The 22,875-nt window shown below is 39.7% G+C and overlaps 1 protein-coding gene across 1 annotated transcript in view; it reads right to left on the minus strand.

Annotated features, from left to right (window-relative positions):
• LOC140995776 (phospholipid-transporting ATPase ID-like) overlaps positions 1-22,875 on the minus strand; it is a 39,807-nt gene that overhangs the window by 14,260 nt on the left and 2,672 nt on the right. The window contains exons 2-11 of the mRNA XM_073465860.1: positions 12,324-12,411; positions 11,435-11,493; positions 8,877-8,990; positions 7,498-7,596; positions 5,020-5,081; positions 2,677-2,749; positions 2,212-2,282; positions 1,896-1,978; positions 680-838; positions 449-537 (exon numbers count right to left, since the gene is read on the minus strand). Of these exons, the coding sequence (XP_073321961.1) occupies positions 449-537; positions 680-838; positions 1,896-1,978; positions 2,212-2,282; positions 2,677-2,749; positions 5,020-5,081; positions 7,498-7,596; positions 8,877-8,990; positions 11,435-11,493; positions 12,324-12,366 (852 nt within the window). The 5' untranslated portion in view covers positions 12,367-12,411. The remainder of the gene's footprint in view (positions 1-448; positions 538-679; positions 839-1,895; positions 1,979-2,211; positions 2,283-2,676; positions 2,750-5,019; positions 5,082-7,497; positions 7,597-8,876; positions 8,991-11,434; positions 11,494-12,323; positions 12,412-22,875) is intronic.

Below are 22,875 nucleotides of genomic sequence, written 5' to 3' on the forward strand. Positions count from 1 at the left end.
CCTGAAACGCCTCGTCAGTAGTCCCGCCTTTAATTCCTGTATTTATGTCTATGGACTAGTTTGGCACGTAAGAATTAATTTAGCACAGCTTCTCTGTTGTTGTTAGCGGTCCTGGCTCAGGCGTGTGTGAGCTGACCAGTCAGAAGAGACTGGGCATTCAGGAGGAGGGGCCTTAAAGAGACAGGAGCTAAAACGTTTCAGACAGAGCAGCAGCAGCAGCGGACAGTATGAGAAAACTGATGTGTTTTTTGAGCATGAAAACCTATTCTAGTGGTAATCCAAAATAAAATTATGAACCTAAAAATGAGCATAATATGTCTCCTTTAATGGCAACCCAATCAACTGATGAACTGAAAATGGGCGGCAAAGTGATCAACACCTTTAATCACGAAAGAATTAACTGTTGGCCATCCAGAGAGAAAAAAAGGTGAATCATTTGAGAACTCACACAAATGACTAGGAAGTTCATCAGACGGTCTATACTGGTCCTCTTGAATGTGGTCTTCCCACAGTTTTGCATCAGCTTCGTCTCTGGACCTGATGAAGAGGAACAGAAACATGTTGACTTCAGATGATCTCATATCAAAACTGTGAATTTGCGCTTGAGTTTTGTTTTTCGTATCCCTCCCTCAAGGCTTAGAGTTTCCACTAGTTCCCCATTAATACGTGTCCTTCCCACCTCCGAACAGCACCAGTCCAAAGCACCACTCGGTATTCCTCAGGGTGCAGCCACGCAGCAGGATCTTCTCGTTGTCCAGTGGGTATTTCTGCCCGGCGTAGGTTAGCGTTCCCGTGAAGCGGTCCAGGCGGTTGTTGGGGGGTTCGCAGCGTACCTCGCCTTGAGGGAGAGAGAGGTGACACAGCAGGTTTGAGGTTGTGCTCAGAATGACAAACATATCATTTAAGCATGTATACATATAATTTATGGGTGATTATCAAAATTTTTGCTCTTGAGGGAAATTAGAGTGAATTTTCAGTGAAAATTGATGTCTTTGTGTCTTTGTGTTGCCTTCAACACATTCATCATAGTGTTTCTGGGTTTGATTGGGATGGTTATAGTACCACCAGGAATATACTTAAAATATTTTTTTCGGACAGGAAAGCGCTGGCGGTGCGCTTGGATGGAGGGCTTGGATGATGCATTTGGGCGCTGAAGGAAAAAACGCCACAAGTGCGTCTTGTCTCCATGACATCAATATCTTGACAACTGCCGCTCTATGATCGACACTGCCCCTTTGCGGTTTATTATCCATTTGTTTTTTTATTTGACATCGGAACATCCGAGCAAGGAGGATGTGGGTGCATGACATGAGACAAAAATGTGGTGAATATTATCGCCTGGGCCAGGAAAAAGAAAAAGAGCGACAGTGACGTCACCAGCACCTCTCTGAAAAGTTAGAGAGAGAGAGCGCTCCGAGCGGCCACACAAAAAAAGGCGGAGAGCTCGGAAAAAAGACGCTGGGCGCTGCGCCTCTTCTCTGGGCGGCCGCCTGCTGCTGCAGAAGGTCGCTCCTCATTGGAAACAATTCAAAAAAGACGCTGGCGCCCAGAGTTTTCTCTGGGCGGACACAGGGCCCTGCTTGTAAATATATTCTGTGCGTGTAGCCTGAAGAGGACTACCGCACAAACTCATTATGTTTGTTTGTTTGTTGTTTGTGGGACAAACCAGGTTAAATAAAGGCAAAAAAAGAGTACATTTTAGGCTGTTGCTGCCTCAGTATTGCCTCAGTGCTCTTTTTGCTGCCTCAATGTGCAAAGCATTGGACACAATACTATTTGTGACTGCGCAGCTTCTCCAGGCAAAGGCACCTACTGCATCACTGCGTGTGTGTTTGCATACTGTGCATGCTTCTAATTTCAGAAACCAACAGTTTTCCTCTAGTTTGTCTTCTTACCGTTGAAATCTGCCAGTTTTTCGATATCATCTCCCAGGTCTCCTGTCACGGTCAGGGCCTGTCTCACCTTCAAGTTGGTCTCTCTGAGGAAGAGAGAAGAGAGAAAGTGAAGAAAACAGATTAATAGACACAATGAGAGGAAGGCAGAGAAAGTGGTAGGGAGGAGGAGGAGGAAAGGTTGAAGAGGCGCAGAAACAGATGATGACAAAAGGAAGGAAAAGTAGGTGAGCGGGAAGATTAGGGATGAGATGGAGAAGGAATAACAGTGTGCATACCTGGCTCACATCAATGATGTTACACAAAAAAATAGACTAACCCATCCAGTTCTGCTGTCTCGATGTACACCAGGTTGAGAGGTTCACTGCTGGAGAGCAACAGGAGGTCAGCCTGAAATCACAGAGGGTTTCGTCACTGTTATCAGAATGAGGCCGTCAGTTTTCTTGTTCATCAGACTATCAGAACTGCAGTATATACTATCTGGATAAGTATAACAGAGACAAATGCAGTGATTTCTGGAAATATTAAATAATCTCTTGAAGGTATTTTCACAGAATCACCACAGGGATTTGTAAACTTAGCTTTAGTGCTGACAACGAGGTGGAAAATTTGCCATAATGGGAAAAACATATCAAACATGAGGTCTTTAATGACAAGAAATCAAAAGGAGTACAAATGTAAACATGCAAAATGCAAAGAAATTGAGTCAAAATGGTGAAATCTGTTGGCGAATGCAGAATAAAATGGAAGAAGAAAAAGATTATATTTTCACTGGTTTACTCACAGTGACAAACTGGTTGTTTTCCAGCTTGATGATGTCTCCAACCTGGATGTCCATCCATTTCTCGCTCCGTAGTCTGAGAACAGGAAAGGGGCTGGTGAGATGATGTTCGGACAGTTTGTGTGTGTGTGTAGACTGGTGTGAATGCGATGTTCAGAGGAAAGGTATTCTTTTCCCTTTTCGTTGAGGACTGTCAGGAAATAAACTGCCTGAGGGGCCAAAAATAAGCGCTGGACACCAAGGTCAACCTAATATTAGTCACTTTCCTTCACTGCATGTTCCTGCCAGTTTCCTGTATTATCTGTCCGCCTATCTGTCTGCCACTGTGAGAGTTTTAAAGACTTGGCAGGAATACAAATACTTGATGCTTTTTAGGGTTTTTCCATTTCATGTTTACCAGTTTCCCGGCTACTAATTGAAATTTAAGCAGTAGACATTGTTTACCTAAACACTGAAGATAACAAGTTAAATCAATGTTACGTTACTCATTACTCAGATTTTTGCTTAAGTTATCTCACTTCACTAGCCCCACCCTATTTTTAATTATTGTACACTGAAATTGTACCCTCGATCAGGCCTTTATATGTCAAACCTGCATTTCTGATAACAATACTCACATTCAAAGGCTTTGCTGAAAGGAAATCTGCTTCATTCAATGGTCAAAAACTGTATTCACATTGAACACATGTTGTTTTTAAGCTTGTGGTTCACAGGTTTTTCATTAAAAAAAAATACTGCCAAAAAAAGACAGAAGGAAACTATTTGTAGACCAAGTCAACACGTGCCAAATCAAGCACCCCTTACATATTTAACAAAATGGAAGTAATCAGGAAGAAAACAGACTCTTCCTGCCGTCCTGCAGCTGCTTCCCGTGCTGCCCTAAACAAGTGGGCACAGAGCATCTTGAAGTGGTTATCGAGGAGGAAAGACAGAGACATCCATGTAAATATTTTTATCCAGTGCACCATAAATATCTGACAACACAGTTGGTGCCTGGAGTGGAAATCATATCCCAAATGTTGAGGTAAAAGTTGGGAACTTGGTGTACTCACAGTGTTAAAGATTAAATGCTTATCCATAATTCATAACTTTTTAACTACATGTACTGTTCTTGTTGTACTGTCTGTACAGAAAAGCTGAAGCAATTAACTGATTGAATTTGTTGACCAATTCTTGAACATTTTTCAATTACAACTGTGTCCATTTCATTTTAATATCACTTCAGAGAGGGCTGTAGTCATAATTAAGGACACTGAGCTCATGTACTCAGTATTGTTTCTGGAAATTTGGGGACTTCATATCACAAATAGGCACAGATTGCACAAGATTCTGGTGTTTTTCAGATACAAAATCTCATAATTTGGTTTGAGTTAAAACAAAGCATAGAAAACATTTGATAAAACTTAAAAAGTATTTATTTTGCCACAAACTGTATATATTATGTAGTTTTGGAGAAGAAATTCAAACTCAGAATTTTTATATTTACAATATTAATGAGTTAATAACCCGTAACTGAATAAAAAAAGCTGTTGTCAGAGGAAAATAAGGTCCCCTGAACACTGTTTGAAGCTAGAAAGGTGGCAGGGTCCGCCACATATAAACAAAGTAAAACAGGATGAAATTGTGTTGACTGTTAAGGTCAGTTTGTTTATTCACTCATGAAAACGAAGGAGACGACGAGTTTTTTTATTTAGTTTGTTTAGGCATAAAGTGAAGATCTTTCCCTTCTGATTAAAATTATTTTCCCCAAACTACGTCGTGCACCTTTAAAATAAAATAATATTACATGTTTAATAGATAAAGACAATTTTTTCTTCGCCTCGTCACCCTAAAATGCATACTTCAAGCCAACTTTCACCTTTGCATGACTTTCAATTCTTCTGCTTGTAGACAAACCCACTGGATGATTTGGACCTAACTTGTATCTCCATTGCATATTCTTGTATTTCCTTGTTTCCAAAAGCTCCTTCTAGTACAGCCAAAGGAAGCAGCTGCAGGATGGTCAGGAGTGCTTGTTTTGTATCCTGTTGACCTGGCGTCTGCTATTTCAAATATGTGAGCAATGCTTGATTTGTACATGAGACCTGATGCCATTACTGAACCCCTGAAACGAGCAAATACTATGATTTCTTTCAGGAGATCTTTGGAATAAAGCTAAAGGGCACCTAAGAAAGCTTCCTGAGGAACATCGACATGTCCAGAAGGGTCAAAGATGAAGTGATGGTGCATCTACAAATACACCAAAATCAGCATGTAGCTACTTCATACTTTGGATGTATGAGCACAGGTGTATTTCCCAGGATACACAGCAAATGAACAAACTTGCATCTACACATATAAACTTACTTTCTATCAATAAGGACTTGAACTTTTCTGTTGTTGACTTGATTGTCACTCCGGTGGCGATTCTGGAAAGATGACAGACACAAAACACAAACACACACACGATGAATCAGCACTGATTCATAAAGTTTACAGGAAACTCAATTTTAACACTGAATGACTGATGAGTTCTGACGAAAAACCTGTGAAAGTTTTGTGTCATCAACTGGCACATGTAAATAGAGAGGTGCCAACGCGTGTGAGGAAATACGCTGTTGAATATAGTATTGTAATATCGTACCGGAACCTTCCATTAGAGATTTCAGCAGAATTAGATCCTTTCAGAAACTTCAGCTTCCCTTCAAATAACTAATAAGTCTCCACCATGATGACGCCTCCTTTGTCTTTTTGTTTCTGGTGAAGTCCCTGATCACTATTTATTACTGTGAGTGAGACACAGAGGCGACTACAGAGACAGCCAGTGCTGATGGGTGGTTTCCCTTTTGTTATCACCGAAACAACTTTCAAAGTTGGGCAGCGTTTCATTACTTCTTTCAGAAGCAATTTTAACTTAAGTTTATCCTCCCTAATGGACAAGTTAGGCTTCATCCTTACTCAATTCACAAACAGTGTTTTAATTATTACCATTGCACAGGTCAGATACTGAGAGTTAGCAAAGTTTTGCCCAGAACAGAAGCTCTCGTACTTCTTTCTGTTTGGGGTTTAAAGGTTGGGAAGGCGATTCTGGAGAAAGATAGTTGATTGTTGAGTCTCAATCAAATATTGACGCTTTGGGTGGGTAATCGGCCTGAAATTCTAATCCAACTGATGATCAGTAGATATCTCTGCAACACAATACATAGACAAAACTGTCATTTCTTTAAATTCTGTTGATATTTTCTTTTTATGTTTTCAACTAAACTGAATTGCAATATTACTACACCTCAGCGGGCGGTTGCTTGTAAAGCTGTGCTTTCACAACATTGCCAATAGTTATTTTTGAGTTGTTTTGCAAGGTCATCCACCTTGCCATACATGGTCAGGCTTGAGTTGCTGTGTACCTGCTAAGATCAAATCAAGCCTGAACTCGATGACTTCACTATAGGAACAGGTGGGTACCGGCGGCCAGGACTGTTCAGGATCTCCCAAACAAAAAGCCTCTTGTTCTTCCTCTGGAGCTAATATTTAACCCATGACAAAACTAACGTCCTCTGGGTGGTTTGGCATTAGGTGATAGGGTGCCACACACACATACAAAAATGTTTGATTGACCTTGACAGCTGAAATGTAATTTTCCTTTCTTTGTCTCGGAGGAACTTTTCCGACTGTTTCGGTTCCCGTACAGCGATGAAAGAGAAAGAAATCAGTTTGACCATTAACAAAAAAAAAGGTCAGCTGTGATGAAGGCGTGGGCCTTGATAGATGGGAATTTTTGTTCTTGCTTAATCAACCTCAACTGCCATATGACACCCTTTTTTGTCACTAATGCAGAAATACATTACAACATTTTCACACACTGCTCTGATGAAACAGTCTGTTGATCAATCATTTAATGACAAGGGCCCAATTATTTCACTCACAAAGTGAATGAAGTGTGCAGTAATTTGATTTTCAAATTTGAGGTTTCTATTTGCCGAGAAGCTCCCTGAAATAGTGGAAACGAAACGTTAGCCTGAGGTCGACCGAGGTTAAAGTCTGCTTGCATCAACATCAAACAGAGACAGAGTCGCCACTGCAACATTAATTTGACACTGAGCAGACTGTTTGGGCCAGCGAACAAAAGTGTGTTATGTTTTACAAAGAGCAAGGAAAATGACATCACGAGTTATGTGCAGTGTTTTGTAAATGAAAGACTGCAGATGTTAGTGAAACTGTTTTTCCCACAGTCAGAGAGTAAACGGTTATTATCAGCAGGATGAGATAACAACACCAAACACTACCGTGCCTGTAAGAAAAAGAGTTGGGCCATTAGGTTGTTTGTATTTTATGTGGTGATGGGGATCATTAAAACTAGATATCACCAACTTAGTTTATTTCAGATTCAATTGAAATTCCTCCCTGATCCATTATCTTATGTTTGCTCCTCTCTCAGATGACAGACAAGGGGAGTCAAGTCTGTGTAGCAACATCTTACTCATACCTACAGTAAATGACAAAATGAGTTCATATTTTTAGACCTTTAAGGGTGTGGTTTAGTTTGGGAATGCAGAGGCTACTTGGACATGGTTAGGAAAAGAAGATAAAGAGATTCCTTGCCGATTAAACATAAAGTTTTAATCCACAGGATGTCAAATCGAGAAGATAACATGATCTCATGGGATGGTGTGTAAATACCACGCCGCTTTTAGTCTGTCATGTCATGCATTTTAAGCTTTACGCGTGCCATTTAACACAGCATTTTATGAGTTTTGGACGTACAGGAAAGGATGAGGTCAGGTATCCTTCCTCGTCATGGATGGGTCAAACTAACTAAAATGCTAAAATGTTTTCAAATGTGCTTACGATATCATCAGTGGCATCCTTGAGAGCGGTGACTGACAGCACGAGAACCAGAGGCACGACAGTGGTGAACCAGGACAGGGAGGAGATCTGAGGAATCACCTGAAGAACACACGCACACACAAAAAACAGTCTTTAGCTCACTTCAGTTTGAGTTTAGTTTTGGATACAGCAGCTGCTGAAAACTGGTAACAGTTAGAGGAAATAGAGTACAAACTGCGTGGGCGACACAGAGGAATGTAAAGAAACTTCAGCTGAAAGAGACATTTTTTACAAAACAATTAAAGACAAAGACAGACATCATAAGCATGTGAATACTGTAGAAATGAAGTATCAGAATAGCACACAATCAGAATGACGTGCAAATTTAGCCACTGATTAGATTTCAGTTGAGTTGTTTTATGAAACCAAATAGGATTTTTTTAGCCAACGTCATGAAGTCTCAAACCCTGACAGATTATGACGCATGAACAGGGTCCACTGACGTTGATTCATATGGGCTTGATAATATAAAAAACTGTTGCATATCATTCATTTATTCATTGGCTGTGGTTCCTCCCTGTCTGTCAGCAGAGCAACTACTGCAGACGACCTCGGTGGTGCAACACAACTGTTTTGCACACGATGAGGCAATTTCCTGTACTGGATATTACGCTTCCTTAATCTTGTTGCGCTTGATTCGTCCACATCCTGTTTGGTTAACACACAGCTTCACTATGAGAAAGGGCCGTTGTGTACGTGTCATGTTTGACTCTGCTACTGTATGTCTGTCACAGTCATTCTCGGCGGCCTCATGACAGTTTCATATACTTCCAGAAATATTAGGAATAGCTAAATTTCACTTTGATCTAAAGATGGTCTGTGCTTTTTCTTCTTTCCAAATTTTATTGGACCTAATGGCTAAAATTATGGGTGAATCGAGTCCTGTTGCAGGGGTTGTGATGCTCAAAAAATGTATCCACCGTTTTACAGAAGCTTATTTCATAACGTAAGCTTATGGGAAAAAGTATTTTTGGGCCCTAGTGCATCGCATGACCATGTAATTACATGGTTGGCCACTACAAAAACTGGGTTCAAAGCCTGGCGCTGCTCCTGGGGGCTTGGGGTCCAGGAATGGGAATGGAAGGGCATTCTGGGGCATTTATTTTTGAAAGAAAGAGTAGGCCTATTAACTGTCACTGTCCGCGATCATCGGTCAGTCGCTCATCATCAATATACTGTAAAGTACACCTGAAAGATGTAGAGCGAGAAGCTCTCCACAGAGGCGAAGCAGCGATTTATTGTCTGATTAAAGTTAGTATATGCACCAACAGTAATCACTGTTATAGCGTGTTTGGTCAGTAACTGTCATGGTTTGTGGTTCAGTTAATTGTTTTCCTCACCTGGAGCACCAGCAGAAACAGGAAGTAGGCGTTAGCGATCCTCTGGAACTGCTCAAACAGGTTAAGAGGTAGGAAGGTGAAGGGGTTGTACTTGGAGGTCTTGATGGCGTTCGTCTGAAAGAGTTGTAAAGGGAAGGAGAATAAGTAAAAGACAAACAAGATTCAGTGTCACATCAGTGTGGGATTAATACTGAAATACACAGGGTTGAGGGTTTCAAGAAATGCAGCGAGTCTTTGGATCGAATACACATATTGACCTTTTCCAAGAGACTGCAAGAGTTGTGTCTCATTTGTTCACTTATGAGGTCACCCAGCCATCAAAACAGGAAGCAAAACTTCTCGATCATGAGATTTGGTCAGAAGAAGAAGAAGACAGAAGGAACATTTAGAGCATCTTCTGGGATATCTTGTCCTTAAAACACAACAACCGACTTTCTGAGAACAACCTCCAGCAGAAAAATGAAGTCATGTGTTGTCAATGTTAGGTCAGTGTGTGCAGCATGTGTTATTCTCTGGACTGAATCCATAAAACCTTCATGTTTTTTTTTTTATGGAAATCTGACTTTATGCATCCAGAATGACAAGACAGATGCATGGTAGATCAAATTCATGACTTGAACAGATATTTGCCTGTGTTTGTGGTCCTGTGGATATTCAAAGGCCATATTGTCATAAAAAATTGTCAATTGTCATAAAAAATACACAGACAGACAGATGGTAGATATGGTGGAACAGAAGACAGAAGACAAAAAAAGGCTGATCAAATCAATCTGCAGGCAGAACAGACGCCATAATACAGAGGCCGTCTTTAATCCAAATGGTCCCGGCTTATGGTCTCCTTAAGGATAAACAACCATACTGAATTTATAGGCTTCCTCCACCTCATAAAATACGACATCACAATGCATTTTCAACCCTGTTGATTTTAGGTAACATTAACATAGTCACAGATCATGATATACATGTTTATCTTTTGGATTAAAAATCAAAAATATAAACTCTAAAAAAGTGGATTTTGCACTCACGTACGCTCTGAATTAAGTCATTAATCCTCCTCCTCTTTAATTTCTGCATTTTGCTGCATTACAGTCTCCAACTGCTGTGTAACCACAAAATGTTGTAAAGCAGTTTTTTCTTTTAATGGCACAATTATAATATTTATTCAAACATTTGGACGCATGTTTTTCCGAAATAAGGCTCCACGGGGCACACAGTGAGAAGCATTTTTTTTCAGAGCGCTCCTATTTCGCAACTTTTCAGTGTCGTCACCGTTGCGCTTTTTCAAGAAACCAATCATGTATTTGATGGGGCGGGACTCGCCACCCTTCACCCTGGTAACCAAGACAATGGAGAAGAAGCTTGTTCTGGCTGTGTGTGTCTCTCCTGAGATTTACCAGACAGAAACTATCATAACAGAGACAGAAAAGTCCGTTTGTGTAAACAGATCGTCTGCACACTGAATGTTGCTGGTGAGTGTTGTGCTTTTATCGCCCTACGTATTGTAATCTTATTATTAGCTGTATGGTCAGCCCTCTGTTAACACATTTAATTAAATTAAACCCTTTAGTGGGTCTCTCAGGTTTTGTGAAGGATCCTTGAGGGTTCTTTGCAGATGTTTGACGTTACGAGAGTGTAATCCGGTGGGAGGCTTTCGCTCTCTGCCAGGTGGATCTTATCAGGAGGCTGAAAGTTCTGGCCAGCCGGACGGTGACTCCGAGTTTCCCTTTATCACTGGATCTCTTTACTAACAACTCCGTCCACAGAGCAGAGATTTTGTTCTGACTGTAAATGTTTAAATACACAAGCAGGGGCAATTAATCTTTACACTCTTTTTGGAATTTTCCATTAGTTTTATCCCTTTAGCATTGTGCCGAGGGTGATTTTAACCAGAAGTATAATTAATAATAGTGAGGGAACAAAACAAAATGAATCAACTTTTCCATTTCACGTTTTTTTCAGTATTAGGTGTTCAAAATCATATTGAGATGCAATATAACAGTATGTGTCTTTGTACGTAGGTGTACAACATTTACATATGTAAACATTTCAGTGTAAATATATTGATAGAGGTTTTTTTTTCTTATGTCTTATGAGGCAAACATTTGTTTTAAAAAGGGATAAAAAAATGTGATCTTTTTTTTTTACATAAATCCCCATCTCACAATATCCATTTATCATTTCAATAAACAATTTTCTTTTCTACTTTTTAAACATCTTATTATCCTGATTATCTTTAGAAGTAGAGCGAGATAGCAATTTATTTACATTTATTCCTATTCCCTCTCTGAACAAAACTATCCTCCATATGTAGCAGGCTGTAACCCTCCTAGAACAAATCAGAAAACACCAAAACCCATGCTGCTAAATGCTTAAAGTCCAGTTTACGTCCAAGAGCCAGACAGTCAAGCAGCAACACACATCCCACAGGGGAGTTTCTCTTGTAAATATCTGACAAAATGAGGAAGTAGACAGTTTTGTCTAAAAGTTAAGTGGATCCAGGTCACATTGATGAACCATGTGAGTGGAAGACTGACTAACAATAACACATTAATACTTACTGCGTATTTAAAGGAGAGGTTGTATTCGCGGTCGTTGGCTCGGAGTTTCCTCTCCAGCTCTGACATAAAGAGACAGAGAAACTATGATTACTAATTTACATGAATTTAAATGTGTGTACTGATATCACAGCCTTAAAGTTCCACACATGTATTAAGGAATATATCATAATTCTCCAATGTGTGTCTGACATGGTTTCTGCAGGAAAGAAAAAGTTAATTATCACATTAAAAGCCTTAAAATGACACCTACTCCTTCTCCCTCATTTTAAATACCACAATGTGTGATCATGCAAATATATTTAATTCAACAAGTCTGACTGCTTGAAGTGTGGGTATAGTATTCAAAAAATAAAAATAAATAAAAAATATATGATATAGGGTTAGGGGTTATAAGGGGTCTGGTTTGCGTATACTTTTTTCTGTCACTTTTCCAGTGTGAACACAAATACTAAAAGTAACACTTAATAAATAGTATATAATATGGATTTAGGACCTGCAAGAAGGTGTATTTCTAATGTTTTAAGCGGTTTAAAGCTGGCAACACTACAAAAGCAAATCAGTGTTGTGTTAAAATGTTGTTATAAAATTCTTGTTTCTATGTAGTAAACTGCCAAAGACCAGTCCCCTCACTCACTGTTCTGGACTTTCGATCACATCACACAGTCTTCCTCTGCAGGTGGAGTGGCTAAAGTTGTCATAGCAATTTCCTGAGTCCTTTTTTTTTTTTTTTTTTAACTTTAGTAATAACTAAGAAATTAAATTTAAAAACATCATAGCTTAAAATAAATCTGCTGAGGAAGTTCATGTAGTGTGATCAAAAGCTCTGGAACACACAGTAAATATCATGACATCTGGTGATATTTGAAAACTTCCTCTGGTTAGAGCTCACCTCTCTCTTTCTTCCTGACGCAGTCCATGCCAAAGAACGACATCTTCTCTTCCTCGTCCTCCTCCTGCTATCTATCCACCATACCGGCCTGAGAGGAAAGATAGAAAGCTGTAACATTGTGACCAAAGAAAGGATAAATCTGAGTCACCTTAATATCTTCATTACCAGGAAATAAATCTTGACACACACACACACACCCCAGACTGCTCAAGTCAAACATCAGCTTTCTCCTGGAAACACCCGTTTAAACATCACTGCTGTTAAAGTGAGAATGACGGAGTACCCGCCAGCTGCCATCAGGGCATTTTCCATAATGTGCACTATGAGGTAATCATTCCCCACGGCTTTTAAAAACCAAGGTTAAACCAGGTGTCCCAGTACTGGAAAAGATTTTGAGACCAAGTAAAGAAGATATACATGGTAGAGACGTTTGCTGTCAAAGGTGTACCCTGTGTGTATCAGTGTATATGTGTAAGGAAGTGGTCAGCATATAGGGAACATGAACAAACACACATGAGGAATAAATACAAAAAAACATGTAAAGAAGAGAAGAGGAGGGTCCAGTTTTGAGAGCGATAGTCCTGCCTTCACTTCCCCTTTCATTCCAAAGCTTCTTACTTCAGGTTCAGCCCTCCAGCCTCTTAATGTTTTTCCCATGTAGGGCAGAGTGACTCAGAGGGAGGCTCCCCTCTCAGGCCACTCGTCCACTCCTTCAGCTATCTGCTCCTTCTGACAGTAAGAGTTCAAAATCAAGAGCCATGTATGACCCTGTGGTCCGTCTCAGCCGAGTGATGGTGAGACCGAAAAGTACGCCGCTGTTATTTTAGTGGCTTCTTTCTTACAGCTTTGACACACCAAGCCATCAATTACAGGAAGAAGTCAACCGTAGTTCTTGTAGTAGGCCCGGCACCATGGCTCTGTCAATCAAAATGCTGAATCACGCAAGATGATATGTTAACCGCAACCTGTCAGTTGATTCTCAGTCGCTTCTCAATTGTGAAAAACTATCTAATTTGACCTCTTTAAAGGGACCCTGTGTAACTTTTGTTGTGTTTAAAGTCAGTTGTTGGTTTATGTTAGCTGACTCCTTTTCTCAAATGAAGCTCAGCATTAAACAACGTAAACAAATCATCCACACAAAATCAATAGCTGCACTGATGCAATACTATGTTGCAATAACATTTTTTAAGGGAGCAACAGCGTTTCTAAATTAATCACAATCTCATTTAACCCCTAAAAGAAAGAAGCAAAAACTACATGTTGCGTCACAATGTCATGATTCGACGACTGGCAGTGTATGAGGGAACCTTTTCATCACCTCTTCATCTAGTGGAGATCATATGTAAAGGTTAGCTTTATTGTGTAAGTGTTTGTGCAGACATGTGATCCCAAAAATCAAAAACACAGAAAACTGTACAAAAAAAAACAAAACACACCCACAAACTGTATAACAAAACTCACCAAAGAAAAAAAATCAATGAAGTGCAAATGTGCCCATAAGTGGGGAAAAAAGTCTCTGTGTGTTGATGGTTTCCAGACAGGAAGCAGTGGTTTTTGAGATCCCGCCCCCCGGCATTGGTTGCCAAGGTGACGTCAGCGCTGGAGCTATAAATATCACCCACATGTGTTTGTTGAGGAATGTGTGTGTTTCAACAGGAATGCCAAAAGATCTGGAAAACACATACACCATGCCATGACACATGAGCGAGACAGTGTGTGTTTTGTCTGCATCATTGTTTTTTTAATGCGTGTTCCTTCATTGTGAGAAAATATTAACACAACTATGTATGAAGAGTAAATGCACACAAACACACACTGTCCACCACATATCCTCTCTTTGACAGAGTTCCACTATAAAAATCCCCAAAGCAAACAGTCGTCCTATTCATTCACTCCACTAAATTCACCAGCCAGTTCATTCTGCAGCCAAACACGTGAAAAAGGGACATTTAAACTCACTACAGTCATCGTGAAGATTTAACAAGGCTTTAACTTTAAATGTCAAAAGGTGTGGACTGTTAAATGTTGGGGAGTTGTTTTGGATTTTCACACTCTTGGCAGAAGTACTCTGACTTTCCAGGCTTTACAACAGTGCTGACACACCATCGAGACACAACTGGCTTCAGAGGATGAGTTAAGGAGATGGTGGGAAGAATAACACAATCTACAATTTAACCTTCTACAAAGCATTTCCTTTGAAGCCTGACAGCCTTGTATATCTCCTAAGTAAGTTAGAATGACACTACCATCCAAACACTTTCAAAGAGCCATATTGTTGCATTAGGACACATTTTCATTACAATGACCACTACAACACCACAGTTTATTTCTATTAAAGGGTAAGCACCAATTTCACACATTAAAGTGTGTTTACAGGTCTTGAGGAGAACTGCTGCAAGTGGAAAAAGTAGTATAAAGGCTTTTGTGGCTCCGGAGGCAGCTGCATGTAATCTGATTAATTACCTCATGTGTTGTGTAATGTAGGCAGCAGGTTTTGAAAAGATGGTGATGTCTCTGATCGGTCGTGTAGATTTTGCCCATCATCATCCAACGGTATTAAAGGAGTGCAATGTTCGACCAGTGGACTGCTTTTCAAAACCTGGCGCCCACATTACCCACAATGCAACTTAGCCACTGGAAACAATTTACCGGATTACATGAGGCTGCCAGTGTTTTAAGTGATACTCTAATTTATATCTTGATGTTTACATGAAGTCAAAATTGAAGTGTTATGCCAATGTGCCATAACCCAACAAGGGAGCTATGGACCGGGACTGGCTTGGGCTAGCCGGTTAGCATGCTAACTTCAGTAGACATCATAACATCCAAACTGTTAGTTATTCAAATTCTGCTGAATTTCTTTTTTTTACGTTTGCCACTAAAATTCTTACATATTGCACCTTTAAGTGTAATATTTAACAATAATACATAACATAAATAAATAAATTAAACGTTGCAGTGGATCTTCATCAAAGCTTTATCCAGGTATGATATAATAATAACATTTAGCTTTAAAGCCACAGTGGAAAAATGTGGGTCTGGGGGAGGTTTAATCAGAGCATGTTGTGGTTCAACTTAAACCGCCTTTACCTATGAAACCCAATGGTGTCTTCTAGATGCCCTACTTATCTCGCTCTGCTCCCCCCCCCCCCCCCCCCCCCCCCGGCACACACACAGAGAGAGGGAGACACACAGACACACACAAAGGTTTCAGTGACACCTTTAACTTTTTTAGTGCAGGAAACAAACACTAGAATTAATGTTATTCCAGGCAAACAAAAGTGGGTAACAGTATCCCAGTGTCACATTCACCTGTGACTGGCTTAACAGGTCAGAGGTCACACGGATGAATGAGTGTCTTGTCCGATTAGTGATCTCTGGTTTCTCAACTGAACAGTACACTATTATCAAAAACTGACTGCTTGTTTGCAGCTGAAAGAAAGAAGCTTTTCCTCTGAGTGTGTGTGCGTGTATAGACAGATGCTTGTGTATCCAGGCCCACCCACAGAAAAGGTTGGGCCTCTGAAAAGGTCCAGTAAATGCTCCCTCCACAAGCCTGCTTCACTCGTATCAATGCATGTGTGTGCTCTCTCTCACCTACACAAACACCTCTCTCTCACAGGTGACGGTGGCTCCTTCACTGACACTAGGCTAGCCTACCTAACGTAGTAAAGTCAACTCCTGGCTAATGTTTGCCTCTTCACTCTGCCTGTCTTTATGCTAATTCAGGCTAACAGCCACCTGGCTCCAGCTCTGTACTTCAGGCATGAGCTCCTGGAAAGGAAATGAAAAGGTTGAACAATTTCTTGAAGTTGATCTCTTTATTCAGGCTATGCTGAAGGCACGCTGACACTCAAACAAGCACAAACTATCATTGCCCACTCTCATATCTCTTATCTATCTTTACCATGGTCTCACAGGACCCACCAGTGGTTCAATCAAAATGAAGCTGTCAAATGCTGCTCGATTAATCTGTGATTGCTTCAGTATTAGATGAATTTGTTATTTTTTAATGCCAAACATTCTCTGGACTGTTGGTCTGATGAAACAAGAACAAGAAGAATATGTCAGATTAAGCTTCTTTAGGGGAAACAAGAGGGGATAACTAGAATAACCATCATTAATGACTAAGTTCTAGCTCCCTTGACACATGCTGCAGTCCTGCCCCATCTACAGAGCCAAGTTTAAAACCATATTGACCAACGTCCAAACTACTGGTCTTATCAAAAATCACACCTGTACAATGACGTAAAACACACAACTCCCCCCAGAAAGAAAAATAAAACAGTTCTGTACTCACAATATGTACAGAGCAAGGCCACAAATACTTGAAACAATGAGGGAAAGATATATAGATATGAGTTGTTGCATAATAGTTTCCGTAAAAAAGATAAGCCAATGAGCTCAGCTGGTGTGTTTTCAGAGGCCTCAGCATGTTTCCTCTCTCTGTGTGTGTTTTGTCTAATAGCAAACACAGCTCTGGATAAATGAGGTCTATTTTCAAGGAGGGGGAGAGAAAAGGTGCATAGAGGAAAAAGAGTGAGCGGGTTTGTGCATCCAAGACGAGAGGAGAGGAGTCGACGGGGCGTAACTTTCTAAAAGTTGTTACAGTGGAGAGGCTCCTCGTGGCTGTGAGACATCTTGTTCTCTCAGAATAAACAAAGAGCTTTAGGTAAACATTAGGGGCTTTTCAGGCTACAAACACTATCAGCACGATGGACTAAGTGCATAGACAAGTTAAAGACTCCCCACCCACCAGACATAAGAGCAAGACATCCAGCCTGAATGAGACACAAAATGATAGTAGTTTTTTTGAGTGTCTTTGTGGTGGAGTGTGGTTGTTTGGCATCCCTTTGTGATCATTTTTGTTTCTTTGTAGTTGTTATGTGTCTCTTTGTAGCTGTTTTGCATCTTGTTGTAGTCACTTTGTGTTTTTTTGTACCTCTTCCTAGCTGTTTTGTGTCTCCTTGTAGTCACTTTATGGTTGTTTTTTGTCTCTTTTTTAGTTGTTTTGCATCTACTTTTCATCACTATGTGGTTGTTTGGCAAGCCTTTGTAGATGTTTTGAATCTCTTTGTCATCTATTGGGACAGCCCTACCTTTAACTGAGCTTTGGGATATTGTAATAAGAAAAGTTAACAGTCATTTCAAACAGGTTGTTCCTCTTCCTAATATACAGCAAGTCCTGGTTTGTTTTTTTCGAGTCCTCAGCATTCCAAAACCCAGCAGCCTAAGTTTTCTGTTGCATCTCTATCAACAGGTACTTGTCTAATCAGGCTTCTAGCTAATAATAGCTGCCCTCCCACACTGTGTTTTTCAGAGCACACCAACTGAAAGCAATAAAGGCCTCTACAGATGGAAGAAGAGATGCAACAATAGTCAGTTGACAGAACATAATCCACAACTATTTTGATAATCAATTGATAATTTAAGTAAAAAAATAGCTTGTCTTATGTCATAGTAGAGATATCCTTGGATTTCTGACTGTTGGTCGGTCAAAACAGGACATCTGATGAGTCACTATGAGCACCAGAAAACTGTGGGGGCATTTTTCCTGTTCTCTCATGTTTTATAGACCAATCAATCAATGATTCAATCAATAAATCAACAATGAAAAGAGCCCAGACGAAGGGCAGACTTATTTCACCTTTATCGTTATTGTGTTAGTCATTCAAGAATTTCCCGGTCAGTGTCTCTCTGTGGATTACAAAGCACATCCTGTATTGTTACTGAATCCTTCAGATCATTATCCATGCAACTAACACCGCCATTCAAAGGATGGCCGGGATGTAACTGGATGTAAAGTTAATTATTTAATTATTACTCTCTACAAAGAAACTTCTTGTGTGAAAACAATATCTGCAAATGCTGATTTAGCAAAAACTTAAAATTGGGCGTCTCTGTTGTTTCACCATATCTGTCTTCAGATTTCAGTCCAGAAATCTGTTACAGTAACACAACAATAGGAGGAAGTAGCAGCGATAGCAAGTTCTTGCTAATTCCCCCTAACAGCTTATTCTGTAGAAAACAAGGCCCATATTCCATTAAAGAGGGCCGTGAGCCAACTCAGACGAATCCTGAAACAATGTTTTTAGACCAGCATGCAACTTTCATGCAGCTACCTGGTCTCCAAGCCCTTCACACAATCATTACGTACATCTAACTGTGCTACTGATCTGAAGACAAGTGTAAAATCTCTTCCCAACAGAGTACTTCCCTATATTTTCAAGTAATTACCCAATAAATTATGGTGTCATTTGCGATTTATTTCTATATGAAAAAGTTTGACCAACCCACACCAAATATCTAACTGTCAAGTACCAAGAGATGGCTTTCAATACTAATAATAATTTCATTTGGATATAGTTTTTCTATGTCTGCTTTACATTACGGCTGCCAGTAATGATTATTTTTGATATATATATTAATCTGCCAATTAATTTGTTGATTAATTAATTGCTTTGATCATTAGGTCCATAAAATACTCAGAACATTTTAAAGGAAATTGTCTTGTCTTGTCTAACAAACATTCAAACGGAGAGGAAGAAAACAAATAGCAAATATTTGAAGCAACAGTAATTTTGCTGACCTAAAGCTGAATTTATCAACATTCCCAGGTGGGCTGAATCTACCCCATATCTACTCTGCCCTGGCATCGTACTTGTGGCTTCTCTTCCAGTGCTTAGCAGCGGTGCTAATACAGGGGATTGTGACCTATAGTTTCCCAAGTAAACATACCGCTGCTCTTCTTGGGTTATACTCTTCCTCCGAAGCTGCTCTTCACATCTGGAGTGTCTCTGGGCTAGAGGGAGCCAAAAGGCCAGATGTCCGAAAGAAGGGCAACCCCTCCACAAGCAAGTGACGCTGTCCTGCGTCCGAGCTCGGTGTGTATATGGAGGGGCAGTCTAGCTTAGAGACACAGGTCGGTGTGTTTATTACAGACGGCAATCCGCTGACACGCCAGCAAACATGTATAAATGCTCACAGCAGGCTGCACGATTACAGCGTAGACTCTGTGTAGAAATATAATATATATAAATCTATATAATATATAAATAGAAGAGGTTTAGTTTTGATATCAGAAAACTGAAACTGTTGTTTCTGGAGGAAAATATAAGCTGTCAAACATACGCATGCACAGACAGCGCAGTTACGAATGTTACTATGATGTCTGTACAATCAGCATGTTGGCTATTTGTAATAATGAATTAATTTGTGTTTCAATATGTAGGCACATTAAGGATGCTCAGTGCCTAAGGGCTCTTCAAGTCTCACATTAAGTACAGTTAAACTTTCACTTTGCAGTGGGCACTGGATTTCACCTGCCCACGGCTGAACCACAGTGGAACTGAAACCTACACTCGTGTGTACCGTGAGCCCAGGGCGACAGGCCTGCGGTGGAGGTCTGTAGAGTTGGCACTGTTTGTAGAAAACCCACTTTTTGCAGAGTGCATGCTGACTGCTGCTGAATATCTCCTATGTGGGTAAATAATATGGTCCCTATTTCATTTGTCAGTATAAACGTATTTAGAGTGAAGTGACATTAAGAAGAGTTTACTGAGTTTAGTCAGAGGCTGAGCTTGTGTTTGATGCATCTGTTGTTAATAGCTAATGTTAGCTTACTGCTAATGTAGAGTTGGTACGTTGGATGTTTGGAGCAAGTAAACAGAAACGGTCCAGTGGTCAAAACCGGTGCAAGGCAGAAATTCACTTTGCTTTCTGCAAACACCTTTAGTTGGGACTGGGTCTGTGTCTGTAAGCAAAGACAAGCTGGGTATTACAGTCACAAGCTAAGTTCTTGGAAATCTGGTGTTTTATCTTAATTGAAAATCTTGAAATTCGACGGAAGACTCTTATCTCGGATATCAGAACTTTCCCCCATTAAAGAACACGCCACTAAAACAGATTTTTTTTAAATAAAGCAGTAAAATGGCTAGATTGTCTGCTCCACTGCACAAAAATATAAACCATATTGCTTCTGCAAATCCAAAATAGATACTGGTCAGTTGTAGTGCTAGAGTTCACACCTCAGTTCTTTTACAGTCTCAATACACTTTGTATTAAAAAAAAACGTTGAGTACTAAAAGGTGGTATTTAATGCCAATCAATCATTAATTTTTAACATTTGAAAATGTGAAAGAAATTATGTATTTTAAAAGGTATTTACAAAGCATTGTTTTGTCCTGAAGTGTCAACACTCAAAGTTATGGTACAATGACTTTAAATGACGTCAATGTACCCAGGAAGTTAGCTCAAACCTGCTGATTTGACTCGACCTCACCACAATCACCACATCACACATCATCAGCAATTCTTGTGCACAAGATTCAAAGATGCACTTAATTAAAAAAACAACTGTAATATAACAACTGAGTGATTAGTGAACTGATTGTCGTTTATCAATCATGTACATTATTTTAAATGGTGAATATCTCATAGGCACAGCTTTGGGTTTCGGCTTCCTGGGTGGGCGCTAATAGTCCCTTTTGTTTCACTGTTTTCTGTGTCACTGAACCACAGAGACCACATTTGTTTTTGCTTGTTGTTTTTTCCGCTAATTCAGATAGGCACCATCCATGACCACAGAAGAAAAAACACATCAACTTTCAAAAGTATTTGCGGCATGTATTAATTATAATTCTATAGTTGCAGCCTATGAATATTTTAACTATTTTTTTTACCCATAAATCACCAGTAAATAATACCACCAGAAAAGACTATACTCTATACTATATAATTTTTTTAAAGTAGCCAAACTAAGTACATTTACTCATTACTTGAGTATTTCCATTTCATGCTACTTTATACTTCTCTACAATTCAGGTAAATGTTTTACTTTTTTAACATTTATTGACAGCTGCGGCTACAAATTTTACACCAGAAAACATTTGACAAGCTTGTAAAATACAATACAAAACCTTTCAGAAAAAAGCATTGTTTTGTTGGGGTCTATGAGTTGTCCCTCTCAAATCCTTGCATTGTTTTAAATAACAGATTTGTGCAGTAGATCTTTGTTTTTTCTCCCGTCAGTCATCTCACGAGCCCTCCGATTTTTTTGCGACCTCTAGGTTGGGAACCCCTGGACTAGGGATGGGACTAAAAAAGATTTTTTATCGCGGTAAGCGATTTAAAAACACTCACAATAAGTTGACCGTGGTGAATTTTCATTATCACATTTTCTCACAAAATGTAAGGTTAAAGTGATTCTAGTATGTTTGAGTGCACTTTTATTTTAATGTTTTTATTTTAAAGTTTTAAGAATATTTTGATGAATACCGGGATAATATCGTGAATCACAATTATATTGGACAGGATAATCATGACCTGAAATTTTATTTTTTGTCAACCTACCCTGGACTAAACTCCTTAAATGTATATAATGTAGTTAAAATCTAATCAAATATAATCTAATCAATCTAATAATGTAATCCATGAAAATTCATCAGTCACAGGGTCAATTACTTTTACTTTTGAATGCACAGCTTTCACTTGTAATGGAGTATTTTTACATTGTTGTAAAAATTGGTACTTTTACTTAGCAGCCAGGCAGCCGTAGTGAAGCCTGCTCCTGACTACTGTTTGTTAATTTCCCTTTTGTCAGACGTTCTTGTCCCTTGTATCTGTCTGGCACTGACAGATCTCAGTCTAACCGACACCCAGGTTGAATTAATGAATAGAAGGTAACATACCGACAGTGTTTTGTTTAGGATTACTGATTAATGAGTTTTCTCAATAGATCTGACTGTGAGGGAATGAGGAAGTTTCTCATTTTTCTTTGACTCACGTCTGAAGGAGAAGAAAAAGGCCTGAGCAAAAAATAACACCACCACTCATAGAGACGTATGCCTCTGAGAACATTAAAAACTGAACTGATTTGTGACTCTGCATGTGTGAACAGAGATGTATCAACAGATGAAAGCCTATCGCCCGTTCAGACTTTTTTCTCCACTGACGATAAACATTAACAAAGCAAGAATGGAAAAGTGAGATGCAGTTATGACACGAGGGCACAATACAGCTTCGAGCCCCCAGCGCTGCATCGAAAAGACCCGGACAATCAACCTCTGAATAATTCACCTGACCTCTCAGGCCACAGAGCCACTCCTCCTCTCATCTTACCTGATAAAACCCTGACATTTTGATTGACCTTTTCAATTTAATATCTCCTCTATGCACCGGACTCAGCCACTCTGCCATCATCTCACAATGAACTGCCGTCAAGCTGTGACACAAACTTGTATTCTGACCCAAATGAAATTCATTTGTGCACGTCGAGAAGTTATCGAGATCAAATTCGAGGTATTACCTCACATGACCCTTTCAGAGCTCTTGTCAGTTTAGATGAAGCAGCTGAGGTTCAGTCACATGCCAGTTCCTACAGTAATTTACATGTCTAAGCTATTTCTGTCTAACTAACCAGTCAGTCAGTTCAGTTTTTTACGCTTTAATACACATCCACGACCTGATTCATGACCACATTCATTTCTCATTTTGCTACTTTTCCAAAATACTCCTCCTTACTAAGCCTAAATCTCATTTATGTTTGTCATAA

Source organism: Pagrus major, chromosome 5, assembly GCF_040436345.1.
Source record: "Pagrus major chromosome 5, Pma_NU_1.0".
Classification (NCBI taxonomy): Eukaryota; Metazoa; Chordata; class Actinopteri; order Spariformes; family Sparidae; genus Pagrus; species Pagrus major.